The sequence below is a fragment of the Lissotriton helveticus genome, chromosome 5_1, assembly GCF_964261635.1.
Source record: "Lissotriton helveticus chromosome 5_1, aLisHel1.1, whole genome shotgun sequence".
NCBI lineage: Eukaryota > Metazoa > Chordata > Amphibia > Caudata > Salamandridae > Lissotriton > Lissotriton helveticus.
The window spans coordinates 1,375,547,358-1,375,570,271 of NC_136065.1; the positions used below are offsets into that span (position 1 = coordinate 1,375,547,358).

The 22,914-nt window shown below is 49.6% G+C and overlaps 1 protein-coding gene across 2 annotated transcripts in view; it reads left to right on the forward strand.

Moving 5' to 3' along the window:
• Positions 1–22,914, forward strand: part of MICAL1 (microtubule associated monooxygenase, calponin and LIM domain containing 1) — a 360,133-nt gene that overhangs the window by 266,896 nt on the left and 70,323 nt on the right. For both annotated transcript variants that reach the window (XM_078644322.1, XM_078644321.1), the window contains exons 12-14: positions 2,204–2,351; positions 4,023–4,231; positions 4,627–4,736. In XM_078644322.1, coding sequence (XP_078500448.1) covers positions 2,204–2,351; positions 4,023–4,231; positions 4,627–4,736 — 467 coding nt within the window. The remainder of the gene's footprint in view (positions 1–2,203; positions 2,352–4,022; positions 4,232–4,626; positions 4,737–22,914) is intronic.

The following is a 22,914-nucleotide window of genomic DNA, read 5'->3' on the forward strand; positions in this document are numbered from 1 at the left end:
GGAGATGCGCTATGTCTTCCTTACCCCAGGTGTGTAATGTGCTTGTATTGAAGGGAGGTCTTTGTGTCTTGCATTTCTCCTAGTATGTGTGTATATGTAGCTGTATAAGAGGGTGATGGGCGCTTCCTTGCCCACTGGTGTGTGTTTGTGTTCAGTGGAGATGTGCTATGTCTTCCTTACCCCAGGTGTGTAGGTGGCTCTATGTGAATGACTCTATGTGGGTGGCTCTTTGTGTGTGTGGGTGGCTTTGTGTGGGTGTAGATGCAATAGGCCATGCATTTGCGAGCGATTAAGCTATTGGTATTGTAAATGACAATGAGGGATTGTGCAAAACAAGGACCCCCTGAAAATTAGAGTAAGCTATACTCCTAGGACAGGGATAACAATGTGCTTAAAAAAATTCCTAGGCAGTAACACACTGGAAAACATAAGGCATGAAATGACAGCGAAAACAAACTAAAATAAATTGTAAATTTAATAAACACTTTTAAAAATCAACCAGATTATAATACAATATATAGTCTGTGATAAGGGAAAATAAAATATTCATACAATTTTAATAAAAACAAAATCAACATCTACACATTTTAACAATCGCTATTCCGTGGCAAATAGGCTCGACGCGCGTTTCGGCGTGGGACACGCCTTCTTCAGGAGCCACAAGAATTTGTAAAATAGTAATTGATTATAGCGGTAACCTCAATATAATTCCTTGGATTGGGTAAGAACAGGAAACGTAAGCTCCTAATTCTTAATAAGTTCTTCGTTAAGGTGCTTGGTGCCCGGTGTTTCAAGATAATGAAATCTTTAGAATCTTTAAACGGTCAATTTCAGATAAAAAGCGCTTAATGCGGTGTGAGCTATCTTGCTTCAGATAAAAAACGGTCCAACCAATGCTGATGAATTTATAAAACTACGATGGATGCATAGAAATTCCTGTTGATATTCAGGAGACGTATGTGGTAAAGGCGTGATGAATAACTACGTCCTGGAGGCCATCGGCGTTGCCTACGGCCTGGATACACCAACGAATAAAACGCTATCCGTTGGTGTATCCAGGCCGTAGGCAACGCCGATGAAATTGACCGTTTAAAGATTCTAAAGATTTCATTATCTTAAAATGTGTAGATGTTGATGATTTTGTTTTTATTAAAATTGTATGAATATTTTATTTTCCCTTATCACAGACTATATATTGTATTATAATCTGGTTGATTTTTAAAAGTGTTTATTAAATTTACAATTTATTTTAGTTTGTTTTCGCTGTCATTTCATGCCTTATGTTTTCCAGTGTGTTACTGCCTAGGAATTTTTTTACGCACATTGTAAATGACAATGCCATTTATTTAACGATTAAGCTATTGGCAATGTAAATGACAATGCCATTTATTTATAATTAAAAAAATCATGAGAAATGCCAATAGCTCTACATTTAATAATGCTGAGACCATTGCATTGTAAATGCTTGTGTTTTATTTGTCTTTGTCTTTGTCTTGAACGCAGTTACATGTGATTATTGGTGGATTGGTTGTGTTAGAGGACTGTAGCGATACGAATCAACACAATTAGATGATTTTTATTTTTTTTTACTTTTATTGCTGTAGTCCCAAAAATGGGAGATAGGAATTATTAACTAATACGTCTTGTTGAATATTGTGAGAAACGTTATCAAAGTAAAAAAATATGAATGCTGCATTTTTTGTAAAAACGTGGTGCTATGACTTGCTTTATTTTTATTGTTGTGCACTGTAAAAGGGAGACTTCTCCCATATTAAAATTGGTGCAAAGTAGTAAAAGGATATATAATTGACATAGATTTGGCCATGGTGTTTACAGGATCTATCACATAAAATAAATAATAATGGGGAAATTAAAATATGTACACACTATTAGTTGTCTGTCATTACTGCGCTGTGTGCAGGTATTTGAGTGTTTCTTCAATGTGTGATGTAAATGCTGGTGTTTGTGTCTGCATATGTGTGCAAAGGTATCTCAGTGTTTCGATTTGGGTATCCAACCGGAGAATGAGCAAATCTACCCGTGTTTTACATTATTTGCGTGCCACTGTGGGTCCATGTATGCATGCATGTGTTTAGCTATCTTCACTTGTTGGTCTTGTGCTGCCCCAACAGGGTGAGATACTTCTGTCGACCTGTGTCTGACCGTGTCCGTGCTTCCCTCTCGTTTCTGTCCTCCCTTCTAGATTCACTCAGTGTCTATGACGAGCTCCTCAAGTGGTGCAAGAATCAGACGGCCGGATACCGTGGAGTGGCGGTGACGGACTTTGCGCAGTCCTGGCGGAGTGGCCTGGCCCTCTGTGCTCTGATCCATCGCTTTCGACCACAGCACTTGTAAGTCAAACTAAGAGGACTCCCGGGGGAGGTTTAATCCAATCAGCATGGAGATCTTCTTTTGCATTTAAAAACGTTTTATTTAGGGTTTAGCGAAAACAAAGAAACAATATGTTCCGTTCGATAAAGGGTAAGCAGAGAATAAGGCGAGGATCATGTAATGCCGCGCCACTAATAGGACAAAGTTATTTTCTTTGTAAGTACCTCTTGTAGTTTTTTGGTCACTGTTTTTTTTTTCCAAAGGTAAATTCCATGGATTTACTTCCCTGGCTCCACGGCCAGTCTGAAGCGAGCTACTATAGTAAACAAAAGGAACTACTTTGAAGCGGTGGAGCCAGCCACCTTACACTAGCCGCCCCCACCAGAATTATTTTACTAAGCTTGATCAAGCTATGCATTTGTATTCATTTCAGGTCCTTTGTCCTCATCCCAGTCTTCACCTAGGAAGTGAATCCCACCACCCCGAGAAAGAAAACTCCAGGAGAATGCAGAGAGCAAACTCCCTGTACTCCAAGAGCATGATTTTTTTAAACCCACGCCAGAGCTCCTGGTACCAGTTATTCGGTGAGAAGGTGTACCATAATGGACAAGCTGCCGATTCTGGAAACTTGACTTCCAATGCTGGCTTCCCCATGCGACCCACACTTACCGTCCTTCGCCTGGTTTCTGTGGGTGCAAGTGAACTCAGCAGTGAGTTGTGGTGTGTTGACTGTCCGTGCCCTAGACTGGGGCAGAGCTTACACCCATTTGCTTTGTAAGGGAAATGACAACGTTGATCCTGTATCTCTTCTAAATTTAAGGGCTTAGAATACGAATGAATCCTGTGATGTGCACTGCATTAAAATGTGGACGTTTAGACCTTCTTCGACCCAAATAGAAAATGAGAAAGGAAAATGTGTTGGTTGTTGTCCGTTCCAAATTTGGCATCAACGTGCTCCTCTTCAATCAACACAATTCTTTTGTTCATCCACACCCAGGGTGGAGCTGAGAAGAGCACAGAGGATGGCACTCATAGACTTTAGTAACACTGAGCTTCCACCCCCTTAGTCCATGCAAATGGAGTGTGACGGAAGAATACTGGACAGGTACTCTCCCGTCTCGGATTGGAACCTCACTTCTTCACCTTACTACAGGATTCAGAAGTGATCAGAGGAGATGTAATACATGGGTTCATAGAGCCCTGCACATTTGTAAATATTCTGTCTGCTCTGCTACAAAAGGGAATTGTCAAACCTAGCTGTTGTAAAGGATGTTATGGATGCTAATTTTCTCTCTCTCCCCATTTCCCCTTTCGTTTGTTTCGAGTCCTCTTACTTTTCACGTTTTGTCCTGATTTACTGTCTGTTCTGTCTTTTGTTTTCTCCCTGCCATCTCCTACGATGTTGTCACTGCATTCCACTCATTTTCCCCTCGCATGTCTTCCCTTTAAGGATCCTCCATGTTCCACTCTAATTTTCTTTCCTCCCATACCCTCGCCCCTTCCTTCGCTTGCCCCGCCTTGATTTGCCCTGTGTTCTGTCATGCCCCCTTACATTTTTATCCTTTATTTTCTCCTCCAGTTTTTCAGGTTATTTTCTCTTTGATGTGTAACCATTATTTTTCAGACTTGCTACCTGCCCCCTACTCTTTTAAACTGACTTGAGTCTTTTTTTCTTATTCTGCGCTCTGCAGTGATTTTGCCTCCCTGGACCAGAACGCTGCAGTCTACAATAACCAGCTGGCCATTGACGTGGCAGAGCAGGAGCTTGGCATCTTGCCCATCTTAACAAGCACAGAGATGGCGTGCTTGTCCGAGACAGACAGACTCAGTCTGGTCACCTACCTGAGTCAGTTATATGAGGCCTTCAAGGATGAGCCGCTGCTTTCTCCTTTTGCTCCAGGTGCGGAGTGGCTGTCCAGCATGACCTGTGGTGTGGGTACTCCCTTACCTATGATGGGTCTGGGTTAGCAGGTGTTTAGCTTCTTTTTGTGGTCTATGGTGGTTTGTTTAGTAGATGTTTACAGTTGGAACCTGCATTTCTTTATCTAGATTGACACTGGATTTAAGAGGATTGCTTATTGTCTGTTCTGTGGTTGGTCACAATTGTTTTGTTGGATTATTGTTGTTGGTTCCGGTATGTCTGATATTTTGATGGTAGATGGTTATTGCCGCATTTGGGGTGAAATGGTGATTTTATGAGTGCCGTGTTTAATATCGTTAGTAGGTTTAGTATTGGGGGGGATAATTTGTTGAATTTGCAGATCTTTCATGATTTGTTACTTTACTGTCATTTAGAGCATGTTGCTGGTGAAGTGAAGAAGAGGGCTACATTCTCTGGAGCAAAATCTGCCCTTCTCTTCCTCAACAAACTTCAGAAAACGATGTCACTAAAGCGTAACTGTAAGGTAAGAATTGAACAAACGAGACATTATTGGTCTGATAGTCCAGCAGTGCACTTGATGACTACTGAAATAATGTGGTGTCGCTGGACCAAATGATGTGGCAGCTTGGAAGTGGTGTCGCTGGACCAAATGATGTGGCAGCTTGGAAGTGGCCTCCAAGTGCAATATTGTGAGTTACGGCAATTCATGGGACACATTTTGTGATGTTGTTTTTAACTACTGTTTCATTTTAACAATCTTAGAAATTGATATAAACAGACCCTGATGGGTTAGTTTATGTAAGGTCGCTACTTTTATCCGTTACTATACAAAATAATGTTCACAACCAATTTCAACTTTGCCTTGCATGTTAGCGGAAGGCTCCATGCCTTAACACTTGTTGGTAAATCGCCCTTTGTAACTACATTGACTTCTTGCACTAAAAGGTGCACCGGTTAGGTTTTAAAATCTGTCCTCAAGGTCAGCATGGGGTTCATTCTGAACAGTCAGAGTCGGAAATGGTACCTTGTCCCTGTGTGCTGGTTAATGCTGTATCACTGCTGATAAGGTGTGGATATGCACTGAGGGGTGAACCCTGCAGACCGGATCAGGGGCGCCTTTTAAATACATGACTGGGTATCTCCTTCGCTTCTCTCCAAGTAACAAGGAGCAGGGAATTATATCAAAATTAACTTCTTTTAATTCTTCTGTAGGAAGGAACTGGTTTAGACGTTCACTTAGGAAATGTTGGTCTATAAGTAGAGAGAGAGGACAACATCTGGGGTGCAGTGAGATAGAGCAGCTATCCTGTAGGGGGCGCTCACTCCTTGGCCTACTGGACTGAGTGTTGATATGAGCACACCAGCCTCCCTGTACATTGACATTGCTGTTTCCAGGGCTTTACATGGGGTTCATTACACCTGTGCAAGTGGACTTGTCTTTTTTTTGGTCCTGCGTATGAGTGAAGACTAATTTAACAATGTCTTACGCTCCCCTCCTCAACAAAGAAGCTACCATTTCCAGGATTCCTGATGCCCCTGCCTGGCGCCCTGGCCCTCACCACTCCTCACTGCACAGCATTCCCACAGTGTTCTGCTTACCATCCTTCCTCAGTGCAGAACCACCATCCTCCTATGTGACCCAGTGGCAGGCATCAGTAGCTCACCTTTCAATGTATTCTGATACTACCAGATTTTCAAAAAATAAAATACTAGTGCAAGAATGCATAGTGGGTTATAGGAATGGATGCAATTAAAGCTGACACGGCCTGTAGGACAAGAAGGTCTTAGAGGATCCCTCAGCCATCGGAGTTGCCGCCTTCCCCTTGTAGGACAGAAAATCTCCAAACCGGTTAAGATGGCCCAGGCCAAGCATAAAACGTCTGGGAGTCATAAATCGTGTGGTGCCTGATTAAAATCATAATACAATACAGGTGCAAATTCACCAAATTAATAAAAATACATCTGGTGCAATTAAAAAAAACAAAAAATAAATTCAGTAGGGTAAAACGAAACTGATCAATAGAATCATCAAACCTAAAAACCTAGTATCACAGGAACGTTTCTTTAAAAAAAAAAATATATATTTCTTAATTTGTCCGTTGAGATCATAGTACATTAACACAGAATACGTTACTGTAGGATATGGAGCAAGGTTTTTCCATAGTCCATCAAGGTTCATCAATAACTGTACCTTGAAATACGTAATCGTCATAGCTGTAGTGTCAAGAGTTATGCCAAATGCCATTGAAGTCAATTGAAACTTAGCATCTTAATCCTCAAACAACAAACCAACAACATTTAAGTAACCAAAAAGTCAACTCCCTTCCTTCCCGACCGTGCTTAGTTCGATGTTTCTCAATGCTACCCATTGTCCCAGATCCGGGGGTCACAAGGCATCCCAATATTACCCTTTCCACGGACCATCCTCACCCCTCCCAGGGCTCAGTTTCCCCAATAAGTGCAACTGTGTCCTCAATTTCGTGTGAGTCCGTGTCCGATGTATTTTCAGATCTAGAAGGGGCACCAGTAGCTCCAGCATTCAAGTCCTTAATCATGGCTCCCACCCAGGCAAGTGAACCGTCAGTCGTCGTGACGAACCCTTTTCACATGGGCTTCTTCTGTCCAAGACCATTCTCTTACATCTCACAGCCATTCAGTTGTCAAGGAAGGTCTGGGACTGAGCCAGCTGATGGCAATGTGTCATTTAGTTAACGTTAGACTGAGGATTACGAGCAGTCTACTCATTTTTTTCCTTCTTTTTGATGGGAGCTAGGACCAACAGGCATTGCTTGAGTTCTCTTGGGATGGTCCAGCCTGTGACTCTATGCAAATGAAGCAATATCTCATCCCAGTAGGGCACGTTACTTGGATCTGAGGGCAGAACCACGTGACGTTGAAAAAATCTGCCAGGGCATATCCCCAATGCTTACACCTGGAATCCCTAGTCTGGTAACTAGCATACAAGAGTTTGGGCAAAAGGTATGGAATGTGTGCTAAGTTGTATTAGAGCAATATAAATCTTGAATTCACTGAAACCTCTCGTACCCCCTTTGGATCCAGACTCATTTGGCAGGGGTGTTTGGGAACTTGCACCATGTCTTCAAGCTTTAGGAGAGGTTGCAGTCTGGCTGCCAAGAGCATGGTATAAATGCATAAGTCTCTGACCATCCACCATTGACAACAGTGTGACGAGCGTCTGTGTGGGTTCAGGGGCTTCAGGGAATCCCAGCCATATCTCCACTGCGGTCGCTGCTATTTTAGCATATTTAGAAATTGCCCTTGCCCCAGTTGGGATGTCTCAATTGCGTCTTGCAACGGATGAAGTGGCCCGCTGGATATGGGTCATTTAAAATAGTGCATCCCCCTGCGCACACCAACGATCTAAGGCCATCAAGTGTGCAAATAGCTTCATCTTCCAGAATTCTAGAGTTGGTGCCTACAGCGCTCAATGGAGGACCCCCCTCACCGCCCTCTCCAAGTTTGCATGTGTCGTGCACATGTGGCAAATTTGCAGCTGTTCCGCTGCCCTGTAATAGTAGGGACCCCAAGTCCATATCACTATGTGTGCCTGACAATAGGAACATCTCCCAATTTGGCTCCTCATCAAACCAATGGATGGCATGCTTTAGTTGTGACACCAGATAATAAAGCTCGAGATTCAGTATCTCCATTCCTCCTTTATCCCATTCCAGCTTAACTGGGGTGAAGCCCACACTGCGCCTCTTCCCAGCCCTTAAGAGGTCTATCAGGAGTCTGTTTCGATAGACACTGCAGGGGATTTTGTGCATGATCCCTTGTAGTACATATAGGCAGTGAGGAAGTACCACAATTTTGATGAGGGCAATTTTTCCATTCAGAGAAAATGTTAGTGTTCCAAAATTGTACGGACGAACGGAGGATCATGAGTATGCAGCCCAAATTAAGGGTGTGGCATCATTGTGCGTCATGTGCTATGAACATGCCTAGATACCGAACATTGTCACTTGCGCATGGAATACCCATATTGAAAAGTGGTGTGGGATCCACGTCTTTCAACAGTCCCAGAGGGAACAGCACAGATTTAGATTAATTGACATACAACCCAGAGAGCTCTCTAAATTGTCTCATTACGTTTAATAGGATTGGAGCTGAGATAGCAGGTCAGCGTTAGTATACCATAGCATCACACGCATAAAGTGAAATTATGTGGGTTGTCCTTCGCACCTGTATTCTCTGTCCCTGCAGCACCTGCCGGAGTCTGCATGCCACTGACTCCATCGCTAGGGCAAAGAGCAAGGGGGACAAGGGGCATTCCTGCCAGGCGGGCACATTATGATTGAATCACCTCTGATACAAGGCATCCCGTACGTACTCTCACCATTGGTGCCGCATATAACCGTTTTACCTATGCAATACATTTGGAGTCCGGGCCTAGTTACTCAAGAGCCAGCCACATATAGTCCCAACCAACCGAATCAAAGGCCTTTTCTATGTCTAAAAAAGGCTAAGGCATATTGATCTTCAGTCAAGTGGGGTGAGTGGAGGATATGAGAGAAATGGCAGGAATTGCATAGGGTATTCCTCTGGGAGATGAAAACTGGTTGATCAGTGTGTATCAGTTGTGGAAGGTGGCTGTACAACTCTTCGCTAGCAGTTGGGCAAGTATCTTTTGGTCTATATTCAGTAGAGAAAGTGGCTGATAGGAGGCAATCTCCATTGGATCTTTCCCCCGCGTAGGTATCAACCCAACAAGGGCCTCTCTCATAGAGTTCGGCAGTGCACCCTGTACCAAGGTCTTCTTGTATAGTGGTAGCAATTTATCAGTCATGGTCTCTGGAAATGTTCTTATGGAACTCGGCCAAAAGGCAGGCCCCTCCAGTAGCCTTCGCTGTCCTAAGGGAATCTATGGCCATCAGTATTTCTTGTTTGGCCAGAGGGTTTTCCAGTTCTTCACGTTTAGACCTTTCTAATCTCAGCAGTGGCGTTGAGGTAGGTGACCACAAGAGGGCTCCAGAGATGCGTTTACATGTCGCAGGTGTGCAATCCGTGGTTCATTATGGATTATTGTATTTTATGCCCGGTCTTATCTCGTAGCGCCTGTATAGGGTCCATGTAGTGTTTCTGATTAATCATTCTAGCCAATTACCAACCCATCCTCTCTCCCTCCATGTGGAGTGTGCGTCTGTAGGTAAGACAAACATGACTCTCTAGGTGTTTGCATGAGTCATCAAGGTGTTTCTTTGCCTATTCCAATTCTGTACGCATCGTATGGTTGTGCAGGAGCTCTCCCCCATGGCGCTCCCCCCCCCCCCCTGTTCTTGTAACGTCAAATCTCGCTCTAGCGGGTGATAGAGGTTGGTAGTAGTAGCCATCCCTGCACCCCTAAACACACCTTCATTGCGTCCCACTAAGTAGCCCTATGTTGTGTGCTGTTCCAGTTACCAGTGAAATAGTCGGTCAGTGGTTAGACTGTTGTTTATATATGGAGTCCGTGAGGACCTCTGCTTTCATGCACCACAGCAGGACCTGGTGTAGTTGTCTAATCAGAGAGTAAGTCAGTAGGAGGGGGCGAGTGGTCTTCGATATATCTAGCTAGGTATGCCATGTCTGTCACTCGTGGAGCTGTCTCTGCCTGTATTAGAAAGTAGTCCAGTCTGCTGTGTGTCAGTGCGGCCAGTATGAGCAAGAGTATATGCGAGTGTGGGGCTATTGCTCTCTCCAAATGTCAATGAGGGACACCCCCTGCATCATCTTTTTCATGGCGTCTGTTACTCTGGGCTTGGAACTCTGTTGTGAGGGAGGCGTTTCATCTCTCCGTCACAAACACAATTGAAGTCTCCTGCCGCGATCAGATTGGCGGGGAGGAATTGGTGTCAGTGCAAGTATGTCTTCAAAAAAGGACCCAACGTCATTTTTGAGATGTTGACTATTCAGATCTTGGGTGCATCTAACGTCCTGTGAAGGATAACATATCATCCATCCTGGTCAATGCTCACTTGTAGTTTCTGAAATGGGGCCCCCAGGGCCACCCACCTGAGAGCCCCACATGCCAAACCATGATATGAGGTGCCATATGGCCTCTTCACTTACATCACAGAGCGGGTATATAGTTTCCCCAGAGATGTGTCTCCTAGAGGAATGCGATTAAGACATAGTACTGTTTACAGAAGGTTCCACTCTGACATTTCTCAGGTTTGTTTAAGCCCCAAACGTTCCACGTAAGGAACTTATATGACTGGCCGAGACCCAGCATGACCACATCTGTGATATGTCAAGGCCCTTCCATCAGGCTGTGAGGTGTGTGAGATATAAGCATACATAGCACATCTCTTTAACCATAGAACAAGAAAGAAAACAGTAAAAACCATAGCGTTGGAACACCTCCCACCCCCAGTCGCTGCATCCCCCACACACCAGAGCAGGAACTCCAGAGTTCAGGCCACCACATCGCGAGGGCAAACAAGTACACGCCAGCCTGTCCAGATTGCACAAGGAGTCCCTCATGCACAAAGTGTAGTCATTCAGAGTCCGTATTATGTCCTTTATTTGTACTTTGCGAGTGCAATCGGGGTAGATAAATATCTGTTTGTCCTCATATCTAGGGGCGCTGCGCGTGCGAACATTCAGAATGATAGCATCCCGGTCATGATGACTGTACAGATGGGCGATCATAGCCCGAGGGGGTGCCCCTGGGCATGGCATTGCTGTCATCACCCTGTATGCTTGCTCAATTGTGAGGAAATTGGACAGTCTTGGGGGCTTCAGGACTTTTGTGATCCAGTCTTCAAAGAACAGCTCCACGGAGGGGCCCCTCTGTACGTTCCGGGAAGCCCCCCACCCTTATGTTATTGGGCCGGGAGTCCCCCTCAGTGGCTTTCATTCGGCCTGCTGCATGTGTAGCACTGCATTTCAGTCCCTCGACCATGGTTTCAGAAACTAATTGTCTTGCTTCAAGGCATCTACATTGTCCTTTACCACCATGTTTCAATCTGTGACTTTGTAGAAGTCTAGACACAGATGTTTGATCTCTGTGGCCATTGTGTGCATCTTCCAATCCAGAGTGACCCGAGAGCCCTGTATTTCTGTTAGGAGTTCTGCCGCAGGAGGCCCTTGGCCTGGCTCCTCAGCAGGCCGTTCTTCATCACCTGGTAATAGAGTCTGTGGTGTTTGTACCTTTTACTGATACATTTTGTTAGATTGGGCCTAGGCCATTTTCGCTCTCTTGTCTTTTCCCATAGTTGTCAGGCTTTGCCTAGGACAATATTCTAGCCATGTTTGTAAGCCATAGCCAACTCTAACTCATTATGCCAAACCTGCACTACGCGACTGCCAATTCAAAGTACCACTGCTGCAACGTCCCTCTGCCTATGCATTACAGCACCGCTGTCCCATCCCTCTGCCTATCCAATGTGACACCGCTGCACCATCCCTCTGCCTATCGAATGTAGCACCGCTGCACCATCCCTCTGCCTATCCATTGTAGCACCCCTGCACCATCCCTCTTCCTATCCATTGCTGCACCGCAGCATCATTCCTCTTCCTATGCATTGTAGCACCGCTGCACCATCCCTCTGCTTATCTAATGTAGCACTGCTGCACCATCCCTCTGCCTATCCATTGTGGCACCGTTGCACCATCCCTCTTCCTATGCATTGTAGCACTGCTGTACCATCCCTCTGCCTATCCGATGTAGCACCGCTGTACCATCCCTCTGCCTATCCGATGTAGCACAGCTGTACCATCCCTCTGCTTATCTAATGTAGCACCATCCCTCTGCCTATCCAATGTATTACTGCTGCACCATCCCTCTGCCTATCTATTGTTGCACCGCTGTGCCATCTCTCTGCCTATGCGATGTAGCACAGCTGTACCATCCCTCTGCTTATCTAATGTAGCACCGCTGCACGATCCATCTGACTATCCAATTTAGCATTGCTGCACCATCCCTCTGCCTATCCAGTGTGACACTGCTGCACCATCCCTCTGCCTATCCAATGTAGCACCGCTGCATCTTCCCTCTTCCTATGCATTTTAGCACCGCTGTACCATCCCTCTGCTTATCCTATGTAGCACTGCTGCACCATCCCTCTGCATATTCATTGTAGCACCGCTACACCATCCCTCTGCGTAGCCAATGTAGCACCACTGTACCATCCCTCTGCCTATCCAATGTAGCACCGCTGTACCATCCCTCTGCCTATCCAATGTAGCACCGATGTACCATCCCTCTGCCTATCCGATGTAGCACAACTGCACTATCCCTCTGCCTATCCAGCTTGACACTGCTGCACCATACCTCTGCCTATCCGATGTAGCACCGCTGCACCATCCTCCTTCCTATCCATTGTAGCACCGCTGCACCATCCTCCTTCCTATCCCTTGTGGCACCGCTGCATCATCCCTCTGCCTATCCAATGTTACACTGCTGTACCATCCCTCTGCCTAACCGATGTAGCAACGCTGCACCATCCCTCTGCCTATCTAATGTAGCACCGCTGCACCATCCCTCTTCCTATCCATTGTACCACTGCTGCCCAATCCCTCTGCATATCCATTGTAGCACCGCTGCACCATCCCTCTTCCAATGCATTGTAGCACCGGTGCGCCATCCCTCTGCTTATCTAATGTAGCACCGCTGCACCATCCCTCTGTCTAGCCAATGTAGCATCGCTGCATGATCCCCCTGCCTATCCAATGTAGCACCGCTGCACGATCCCTCTGCCTATCCAGTGTGACACCGCTGCACCATCCCTCTGCCCATCCAAAGTAACAGAGCTGCACCTTCCCTCTTCCCATCCAAAGTAACACCTATGCACCTCCCCCCTCACTAGCCAATGTAACACAGCTGCTCCATCCCACTCACTAGCCAATTTAACACTGCTGCATCATCCCCCTCTCTAGCCAATGTAACACAGCTGCTCCATCCCCCTCTCTGGCCAGTGTAACACCTATGCACCTCCCCCCTCTCTAGCCAATGTAACACTGCTGCACCATCCCTATGCCTATCCAATGTAACACCGCTGCACCGTCCCTCTTCCTATGCATTGTAGCACTGCTGTACCATCCCTCTACCTATCCGATGTTGCACCGCAGTACCATCCCTCTGCCCATCCGATGTAGCACCACTGTACCATCCCTCTGCCTATCCGACGTAGCACTACAGCACCATCCCTCTGCCGATCCATTGTAGCACCGCAGCACCATCCCTATGCCTATCCAATGTAGCACCGCTGCACCATCCCTCTGCCTATCCAATGTAGCACCGCTGTGCCATCCCTCTGCCCATCCGATGTAGCACAGCTGTATCATCCCTCTGCTTATCTAATGTAGCACCATCCCTCTGCCTATCCAATGTAGCACTGCTGCACCATCCCTCTGCCTATCCATTGTTGCACCGCTGTGCCATCTCCCTGCCTATGCGATGTAACATAGCTGTACCATCCCTCTGCTTATCTAATGTAGCATCCCTGCACAATCCATCTGACTATCCAATTTAGCATTGCTGCACCATCCCTCTGCCTATCCAGTGTGACACTGCTGCACCATCCTTCTGCCTATCCAATGTAGCACCGCTGCATCTTCCCTCTTCCTATGCATTTTAGCACCGCTGTACCATCCCTATGCTTATCCTATGTAGCACTGCTGCACCATCCCTCTGCATATCCATTGTAGCACCGCTACACCATCCCTCTGCCTAGCCAATGAAGCACCGCTGTACCATCCCTCTGCCTAGCCAATGAAGAACCGCTGTACCATCCCTCTGCCTATCCAATGTAGCACCGCTGCATCTTCCCTCTTCCTATGCATTTTAGCACCGCTGTACCATCCCTCTGCTTATCCTATGTAGCACTGCTGCACCATCCCTCTGCCTAGCCAATGTAGCATCGCTGTACCATCCCTCTGCCTATCCAATGTAGCACCGATGTACCATCCCTCTGCCTATCCGATGTAGCACAACTGCACTATCCCTCTGCCTATCCAACTTGACACTGCGGCACCATACCTCTGCCTATCCATTGTAGCACCGCTGCACCATCCTCCTTCCTATCCCTTGTAGCACCGCTGCATCATCCCTCTGCCTATCCAATGTTACACTGCTGTACCATCCCTCTGCCTAACCGATGTAGCAACGCTGCACCATCCCTCTGTCTATCCATTGTAGCACCGCTGCACCATCCTTCTGCTTATCTAATGTAGTACCGCTGCACCATCCCTCTTCCTATCCATTGTACCACTGCTGCCCAATCCCTCTGCATATCCATTGTAGCACTGCTGCACCATCCCTCTGATTATCTAATGTAGCACCGCTGCACCATCCCTCTGCTTATCCAATGTAGCACCACTGCACGATCCCTCTGCCTATCCAGTGTGACACCGCTGCACCATCCCTCTGCCCATCCAAAGTAAGAGCTGCACCTTCCCTCTTCCCATCCAAAGTAACACCGCTGCACCATCCCCCTCTCTAGCTGTTATGTTATGTTATGTGTTGGAAATGGGATCCCCGGCTGGCCAGGGCTTTCGCCAAAGTCAGTCAGAGACCACCACACCCAAGTCAGGGCAAGGGAGTTACACGCCAAGATAACCCCTACTCACCCTCTAGGTAACGTGGCGCGAGCAGCAAGGCTAAACTTGGAGGCGATGTAGGCTAAGTATTTGCGCACGCACCCCAGCAACAACAACCAAAGGCCCACCACAAAGGAAACTCCACACAAGGTTATATAAAAATAGCCTTTGTATTACACCAAAACACATTAGATAAAACACACACTTTACAATGTGCCAGAGGCACGGGCAGAATTTACAAGGGGATATTTACAAGGCAGGGCCACCTGGACCACTGTCAGGAATCAGAAGTAGCACTTTCAGAAATAGCACTTAGAACATAGAATATAGCACAGAATAGCACACAACCAGTAACTACTGGTAACAGGATCTCACTAGCACCACCTGTACTAGGGAGAAAACAACCACCTATGTATCACAATACCTGTAGGGGTGTAAGGGGAAAACACATGATGCAATGCATGACATTCATTCAGAGGTGTAAGGGCACATGACGCATAAACAATACATTCAGAGGTGCATAGAACAATAACAATTGCGCCAAACTCACGTAAGTCACCACCTGTGACTGTCCCTAGGCCCTCTGGCCTTGTTGGGGCTAGGACGCCCTGTGTCCAAAGTGTCAGGGTCCTAAACGTAGCAGTTGCCCACAAAGTGCTGGGCAACTGGTGCAACAATGTTTGAGCCTGCCAGGGCTCAAGAACAACAGTGGGGGCTCAAGAGCCTCTCTGGGCCCTTCCCAACCACTTTGGCGCCTGGAGCCTCTCTCCGGGCCCGAAGAAATAAATGTGGCCCTCCAGAGCCTCACTGGGCTCTAAGAACAAATGGGCTGCCCCTGAGCCTCTCTGGGCTCCTTAATACAACAATGTGGGACTCAAGAGCCTCTCTGGGCTCTTCAAAACAACTGATGCCCCCACGAGCCTTCGTGGCTCTGAGCAGACAGGATGACCCCCTGAGCCTCTCTGGGCTCGAAGCAAAAAGAACTGGCACCGAGCCTCTCTCTGGGCTCTGCAACAAATTGCGGGGATGGAGCCTCGTGGGCTCTAAAGCAATATATGCCCCACTCGTTGGAGTCCCGCTCGGGGGACTCAGAATCAATAATTGGGCCCAAGAACCTCTCAGGCTCAATCTAGGGATGCCCCCGAGGTCATGGGAGCGGCCCGCTGCCAACGGGGCCGCTCTAAGCACACCAACCGGCCCACTGCACTCCTCTGGGCATAGGAGCGACCCGGAGCCCGCCCGCACTCACCGGCTGTCTGAGGCGGCGGCTCCTCGTGGCGTCGGCTCCTCTCTGCTGGGCTCTTCTGGGGGCGGTGGCAGGGCTCTCTCCTCGGGAGAGCCTCGCCGGAGGACGGTTCCTTCCTCTTCTCGGCAGGAGCGCGGGGTGGCCTCCCGTCCGCTTCCTGGTTTCTTCCTCACTCCTCTGCCCAATCACCGCACAGGTCGCCCGGCGAGCCTCCCGCAGCCTGAACCAATGGCAGCGCGGCTCCCGGGTGACGTCAGCGGTGGTTCTTTCGGCGTCTCCTCGGCTTCTCCGCGCACCAGGGCTGCGGCGGTGATTTTTCACGAGCAGAACGGCATTTTTAAAATAACGCGAGGTAGGCACTCGCTCTGGACAATAAAAACGGCCACAGGTGCGGCGTGGGCAGCCGCAAACACACCACAACACGCAGGGTGGGCACCTGCTTTCCAAAAGTAAAGCGCCCCTCAGCGCTAAATGCAAAATAAAGCGCTCGTAAGCGCTAGAAGGGGAAAGCAAAGCGCTCCCAGCGCTATCAATCCAGTACAGCGCCCCCAGACGCTATAGGACAACAAAGTCCAGTAAAAAAAGGTCCTTCAGCAAGGCACGGGGGGCAAGGCTGGGCCCAGAGCCAGCACACTGGGTCTCCAGGCAGGGAGACACCCCAAGTGGCGGTCCTCTGGCCCAGCAGCAGCAACAGCCCCCTCAGGATCCTGGAAGAGAACAACATCTGTGGGGACACAGCCCCATTTTTATACAGTGCATTCCTTTGTCTGAAGGTGCAGAGTGGGGGCGGAACCAGTCGCAGCTGGTTCTTGAGTACTCTGTTTACCTCAACCACCCTCTCTATTCACTGGCAGGGCTTGGGTCATTAGACACACCACAGGGGGGCGGAGCCAGCATTGTGTGGGGAAAACCCAGCCCATCCAGGACACAGGTACACTCCTCCCACACATCACTCATGCTAATCTCCCACTCACCACCGGGCAGACCCATCCAGACTTCCTGGAGCCTGGCATGCCAGCCAGCTCCAGCCAATCACACGCCAGCACCCTCACAGCACACGTACAGCCATGTCTAGAAATGGCGCTTCGCTACTAGACACATACATGCTGCATACACCGTTGCGCAGCATTCACTCACACGAGTTCACACATACCAGACTCAAGCCTGTACACCCCACGCATCAGGAACTACCAGGGACACATACATTCCCCATGCATTCCTATGGGCGGGCAGGCCTAGCTCAGCACATGCACTCAGAGTGCGCACGCACTTTCCACTGGGACACAGTGAAAGTGCGCAGAATCCAAAAATCACCATCTCCAGGTCACCATTTCAAGCAAAAAGTCTAGGGGTGAACCTGCCCTAAGGGCCAAAGTCCAACATAACCCCCTTCCAGCCAAAACGCAGGGGAGACCAATCACCACCGTGATGGACTTCCCTGCTTGGGGCGATAGAACACGGACGCGGGCCCGCAACTGCAGGGACACCCTCCTGTTCTATGCCACGGTGAACCCATGGGATTCCTTCTCAACACACTGTCTGGACCAACTGGGCTACCCCACTGGTACTCCCAAGTTGTCCGCGGCCAGGACCAGGCCCTGGGCCACCCAGGTGCCACGGGTCCATGCCAATTCGCAGAGCGGGGGGTAGTAACCCCTGGCACATAGGAGCCATTTTCCACTCTTCCTGTCTGCAAGACAGGACTAGACTGCCACTGGTACTCCAGCCGAGGGCCTACAACCTCAGGCGGACCAGGAGTCTCGGGGAAGGCTCTCCTCCCCCTACCTCTTCTCCTAGGGTTCCTCCTCCCTCTGCGAGGGGTACCCCTAGAACGCCATTCCAACCCAGGACTTATCCACTCAGGTTGCACCGGGGTCAGAGGTGGGCTCTCCCACCCTCTGCACCCCCTTCCAGAGGTCTGCCCTCTCCCACCTGGAGAAGTTCCTCTGGAAGAAGAACCGGTCAGGACACTGGTTACAGTCGTCCTACCCTTCAGGTCAGGCTGATCCTGAACCTGGCCTCCCAACCTCTGGTCTAGAACCTTCGGTGGAACAATTGCCTGGCACTCCAGGACTTCTGGGGATTCACACACAATCTCCCTGAGGCTAACAAATGTCACATCTGTTGCGTGACTGTCTGTCTGGCGCAGATCTCCCGCCCTCTGTCCACCTGACAGTGCGTGACGATCCCCCAGACCAGAAGTGGTGTCACCATGGTCACTACACGGGAACCTAGCCCAACTGGGTAGTCCCTGACCCACTGGTCCTTCCACTGGGGAACTCCCCCAATCACTCCTCACTCTGGACTCCTGTACCCTCCCTACCGGAGCGGTACTGCCAGACTCTAGAACCACAGGAGCTCTGGTTACAGACACTCCAGGTCCTCTACTCACTAGGAGATCCTCCTCAAGTGGACTAACAGGACAGCCTAGGTCCCCAACCTGGTGTTCCCTCAAGAAACCATCCAAGTCCTGAGGCAGGGCTTCGGGCGTCTGGGGAACCTTGGTCTCCCCCTCACTCCTGCTCCACTGAGCCAGGCAGTGAGCCCCTACACCCTCCTCGCTATCCTGGGACCTAGCTGGGCTACACTGAGCCTCCTCCACCACGCTGGGCTGGAAGATCCCTGAACCACTACTTTTGGAGTCACTCACCAATGACTCTAGAGAACCTCTGGCCCTTTCCCAGCGGTCGGCTTCCCTTGCCAGTAACTCTGTATCAGTAAATCCAACTTGCAACAGGTGTTGGCGCAACTCTGGCGAACAACCACTGAGCACCTGCTCTTTGACAATAAGATCAAACAAGACTTCAAAATCAGAGTCAGTGTGAACCTCTACCCAAGCCCACAGTGCTCCACAACATTCATCCTCAAACTTCTCCCACGACTGGTGAGGCAGCTTCCTACTGCCCCTGAATTTCAACCTATACTCCTCCTCTTGGGAAACAGGTACCAGACTGGGGGAACTGGGACTGGGATTTCCTACACTGGAATCTAAATAGCTGCCACCACTGGACCCAACCCTCCCTGGGGGATCCAGAAACTCAACACTGCGCGCAGGGGATAGTCTACCCTCCAGAGCTACTTTGCCTCTGGTGGCGGCCCTCTCAGCCTCCTCTATCCTTTCCTGCGCTAAGACCCTCTCGGTCTCCAGCTGTTGCTTTCTAATGCCCAGCTGTGCCATAGCCTGGGCATGCTCCAACCTGAGCCTCTCTAAAGCCAGCTGGTGCTCCCTTTCTCTCCTCCTATCTTCCAGCTCCTCTGGGGACAGGGAAAGGGATGAGGCGCTGCCTCCAAAACTGGACCCAGCAAGGGACTCCCTATCTATGGGGTCCTCACTATCTGCTGGCGTCCCTGTGCTATCATTTTCTTCCTCCTCTTCTGAATCTTCAGGGCTCCCCACAGACCCACCACCCTCCTGGTGTGAAGCCCGGGCCCTTTCCTCACTGCGCTCAAGGTCCCACTGACACTTTTGCCATAGGATCAGGCTGCTCCTAAGTTCGGACTGAGTGTCTAACTCATCCACCCCTATGTCTCTCTCTTCACAGAACCTTACCAACTCTCCCATACTGTATCTAAACAGATCACAGACATCAAAAGCAGGCACCATTCTGGCGGACGTTCTAGTGAAGAGATCACACAGGGAACCTAGGGGTCTGAGCTAACACAGGAGTACGCAATTCACAAGGTATTCAGCAAGCTCTCTACCCCAGAGAACTCACACTCACTTGCCTAGTGCCACACACCATTCATCCACACACAACCCCCCCCTCGGACTAGTAAGGCAGTTTCTACCACCCCTGACTTCTCAACCTGACCACAAGTGACACAGGTACCAGACTCTGGGCGCGGGGCAGGGGAACAAATGCACTGGACACAATTGCACAATGCTACCTTCAGGAGAAGAAAATATGAAACTTCCAAAAAAAAAACAATCCCCTTTAAAATGTGGTCATCTAAAATGCAGAGTTTTGTGGTGCAGCCAGCCGCTACTAAGGTACAAGGCAAACACAAATCCTTATCCCACCGCTTGCCGCCAATGTTGGAAATGGGATCCCCGGCTGGCCAGGGCTTTCGCCAAAGTCAGTCAGAGACCACCACACCCAAGTCAGGGCAAGGGAGTTACACGCCAAGATAACCCCTACTCACCCTCTAGGTAACGTGGCGCGAGCAGCAAGGCTAAACTTGGAGGCGATGTAGGCTAAGTATTTGCGCACGCACCCCAGCAACAACAACCAAAGGCCCACCACAAAGGAAACTCCACACAAGGTTATATAAAAATAGCCTTTGTATTACACCAAAACACATTAGATAAAACACACACTTTACAATGTGCCAGAGGCACGGGCAGAATTTACAAGGGGATATTTACAAGGCAGGGCCACCTGGACCACTGTCAGGAATCAGAAGTAGCACTTTCAGAAATAGCACTTAGAACATAGAATATAGCACAGAATAGCACACAACCAGTAACTACTGGTAACAGGATCTCACTAGCACCACCTGTACTAGGGAGAAAACAACCACCTATGTATCACAATACCTGTAGGGGTGTAAGGGGAAAACACATGATGCAATGCATGACATTCATTCAGAGGTGTAAGGGCACATGACGCATAAACAATACATTCAGAGGTGCATAGAACAATAACAATTGCGCCAAACTCACGTAAGTCACCACCTGTGACTGTCCCTAGGCCCTCTGGCCTTGTTGGGGCTAGGACGCCCTGTGTCCAAAGTGTCAGGGTCCTAAACGTAGCAGTTGCCCACAAAGTGCTGGGCAACTGGTGCAACAATGTTTGAGCCTGCCAGGGCTCAAGAACAACAGTGGGGGCTCAAGAGCCTCTCTGGGCCCTTCCCAACCACTTTGGCGCCTGGAGCCTCTCTCCGGGCCCGAAGAAATAAATGTGGCCCTCCAGAGCCTCACTGGGCTCTAAGAACAAATGGGCTGCCCCTGAGCCTCTCTGGGCTCCTTAATACAACAATGTGGGACTCAAGAGCCTCTCTGGGCTCTTCAAAACAACTGATGCCCCCACGAGCCTTCGTGGCTCTGAGCAGACAGGATGACCCCCTGAGCCTCTCTGGGCTCGAAGCAAAAAGAACTGGCACCGAGCCTCTCTCTGGGCTCTGCAACAAATTGCGGGGATGGAGCCTCGTGGGCTCTAAAGCAATATATGCCCCACTCGTTGGAGTCCCGCTCGGGGGACTCAGAATCAATAATTGGGCCCAAGAACCTCTCAGGCTCAATCTAGGGATGCCCCCGAGGTCATGGGAGCGGCCCGCTGCCAACGGGGCCGCTCTAAGCACACCAACCGGCCCACTGCACTCCTCTGGGCATAGGAGCGACCCGGAGCCCGCCCGCACTCACCGGCTGTCTGAGGCGGCGGCTCCTCGTGGCGTCGGCTCCTCTCTGCTGGGCTCTTCTGGGGGCGGTGGCAGGGCTCTCTCCTCGGGAGAGCCTCGCCGGAGGACGGTTCCTTCCTCTTCTCGGCAGGAGCGCGGGGTGGCCTCCCGTCCGCTTCCTGGTTTCTTCCTCACTCCTCTGCCCAATCACCGCACAGGTCGCCCGGCGAGCCTCCCGCAGCCTGAACCAATGGCAGCGCGGCTCCCGGGTGACGTCAGCGGTGGTTCTTTCGGCGTCTCCTCGGCTTCTCCGCGCACCAGGGCTGCGGCGGTGATTTTTCACGAGCAGAACGGCATTTTTAAAATAACGCGAGGTAGGCACTCGCTCTGGACAATAAAAACGGCCACAGGTGCGGCGTGGGCAGCCGCAAACACACCACAACACGCAGGGTGGGCACCTGCTTTCCAAAAGTAAAGCGCCCCTCAGCGCTAAATGCAAAATAAAGCGCTCGTAAGCGCTAGAAGGGGAAAGCAAAGCGCTCCCAGCGCTATCAATCCAGTACAGCGCCCCCAGACGCTATAGGACAACAAAGTCCAGTAAAAAAAGGTCCTTCAGCAAGGCACGGGGGGCAAGGCTGGGCCCAGAGCCAGCACACTGGGTCTCCAGGCAGGGAGACACCCCAAGTGGCGGTCCTCTGGCCCAGCAGCAGCAACAGCCCCCTCAGGATCCTGGAAGAGAACAACATCTGTGGGGACACAGCCCCATTTTTATACAGTGCATTCCTTTGTCTGAAGGTGCAGAGTGGGGGCGGAACCAGTCGCAGCTGGTTCTTGAGTACTCTGTTTACCTCAACCACCCTCTCTATTCACTGGCAGGGCTTGGGTCATTAGACACACCACAGGGGGGCGGAGCCAGCATTGTGTGGGGAAAACCCAGCCCATCCAGGACACAGGTACACTCCTCCCACACATCACTCATGCTAATCTCCCACTCACCACCGGGCAGACCCATCCAGACTTCCTGGAGCCTGGCATGCCAGCCAGCTCCAGCCAATCACACGCCAGCACCCTCACAGCACACGTACAGCCATGTCTAGAAATGGCGCTTCGCTACTAGACACATACATGCTGCATACACCGTTGCGCAGCATTCACTCACACGAGTTCACACATACCAGACTCAAGCCTGTACACCCCACGCATCAGGAACTACCAGGGACACATACATTCCCCATGCATTCCTATGGGCGGGCAGGCCTAGCTCAGCACATGCACTCAGAGTGCGCACGCACTTTCCACTGGGACACAGTGAAAGTGCGCAGAATCCAAAAATCACCATCTCCAGGTCACCATTTCAAGCAAAAAGTCTAGGGGTGAACCTGCCCTAAGGGCCAAAGTCCAACATTATGTTAAAAACACTTTTATAGCGCACAGCTGCCCCAGCCTAGGGGCGTCCCGGCGCTTCATAAAGGTACCCAAACACAACACAGCAGTACAAGGGCAAAGGCACACATATCAGAGTACTAAGATGTATGAGGAAACAGATGCGTTTTAATAGCTCTCTTAAACTTCAGAA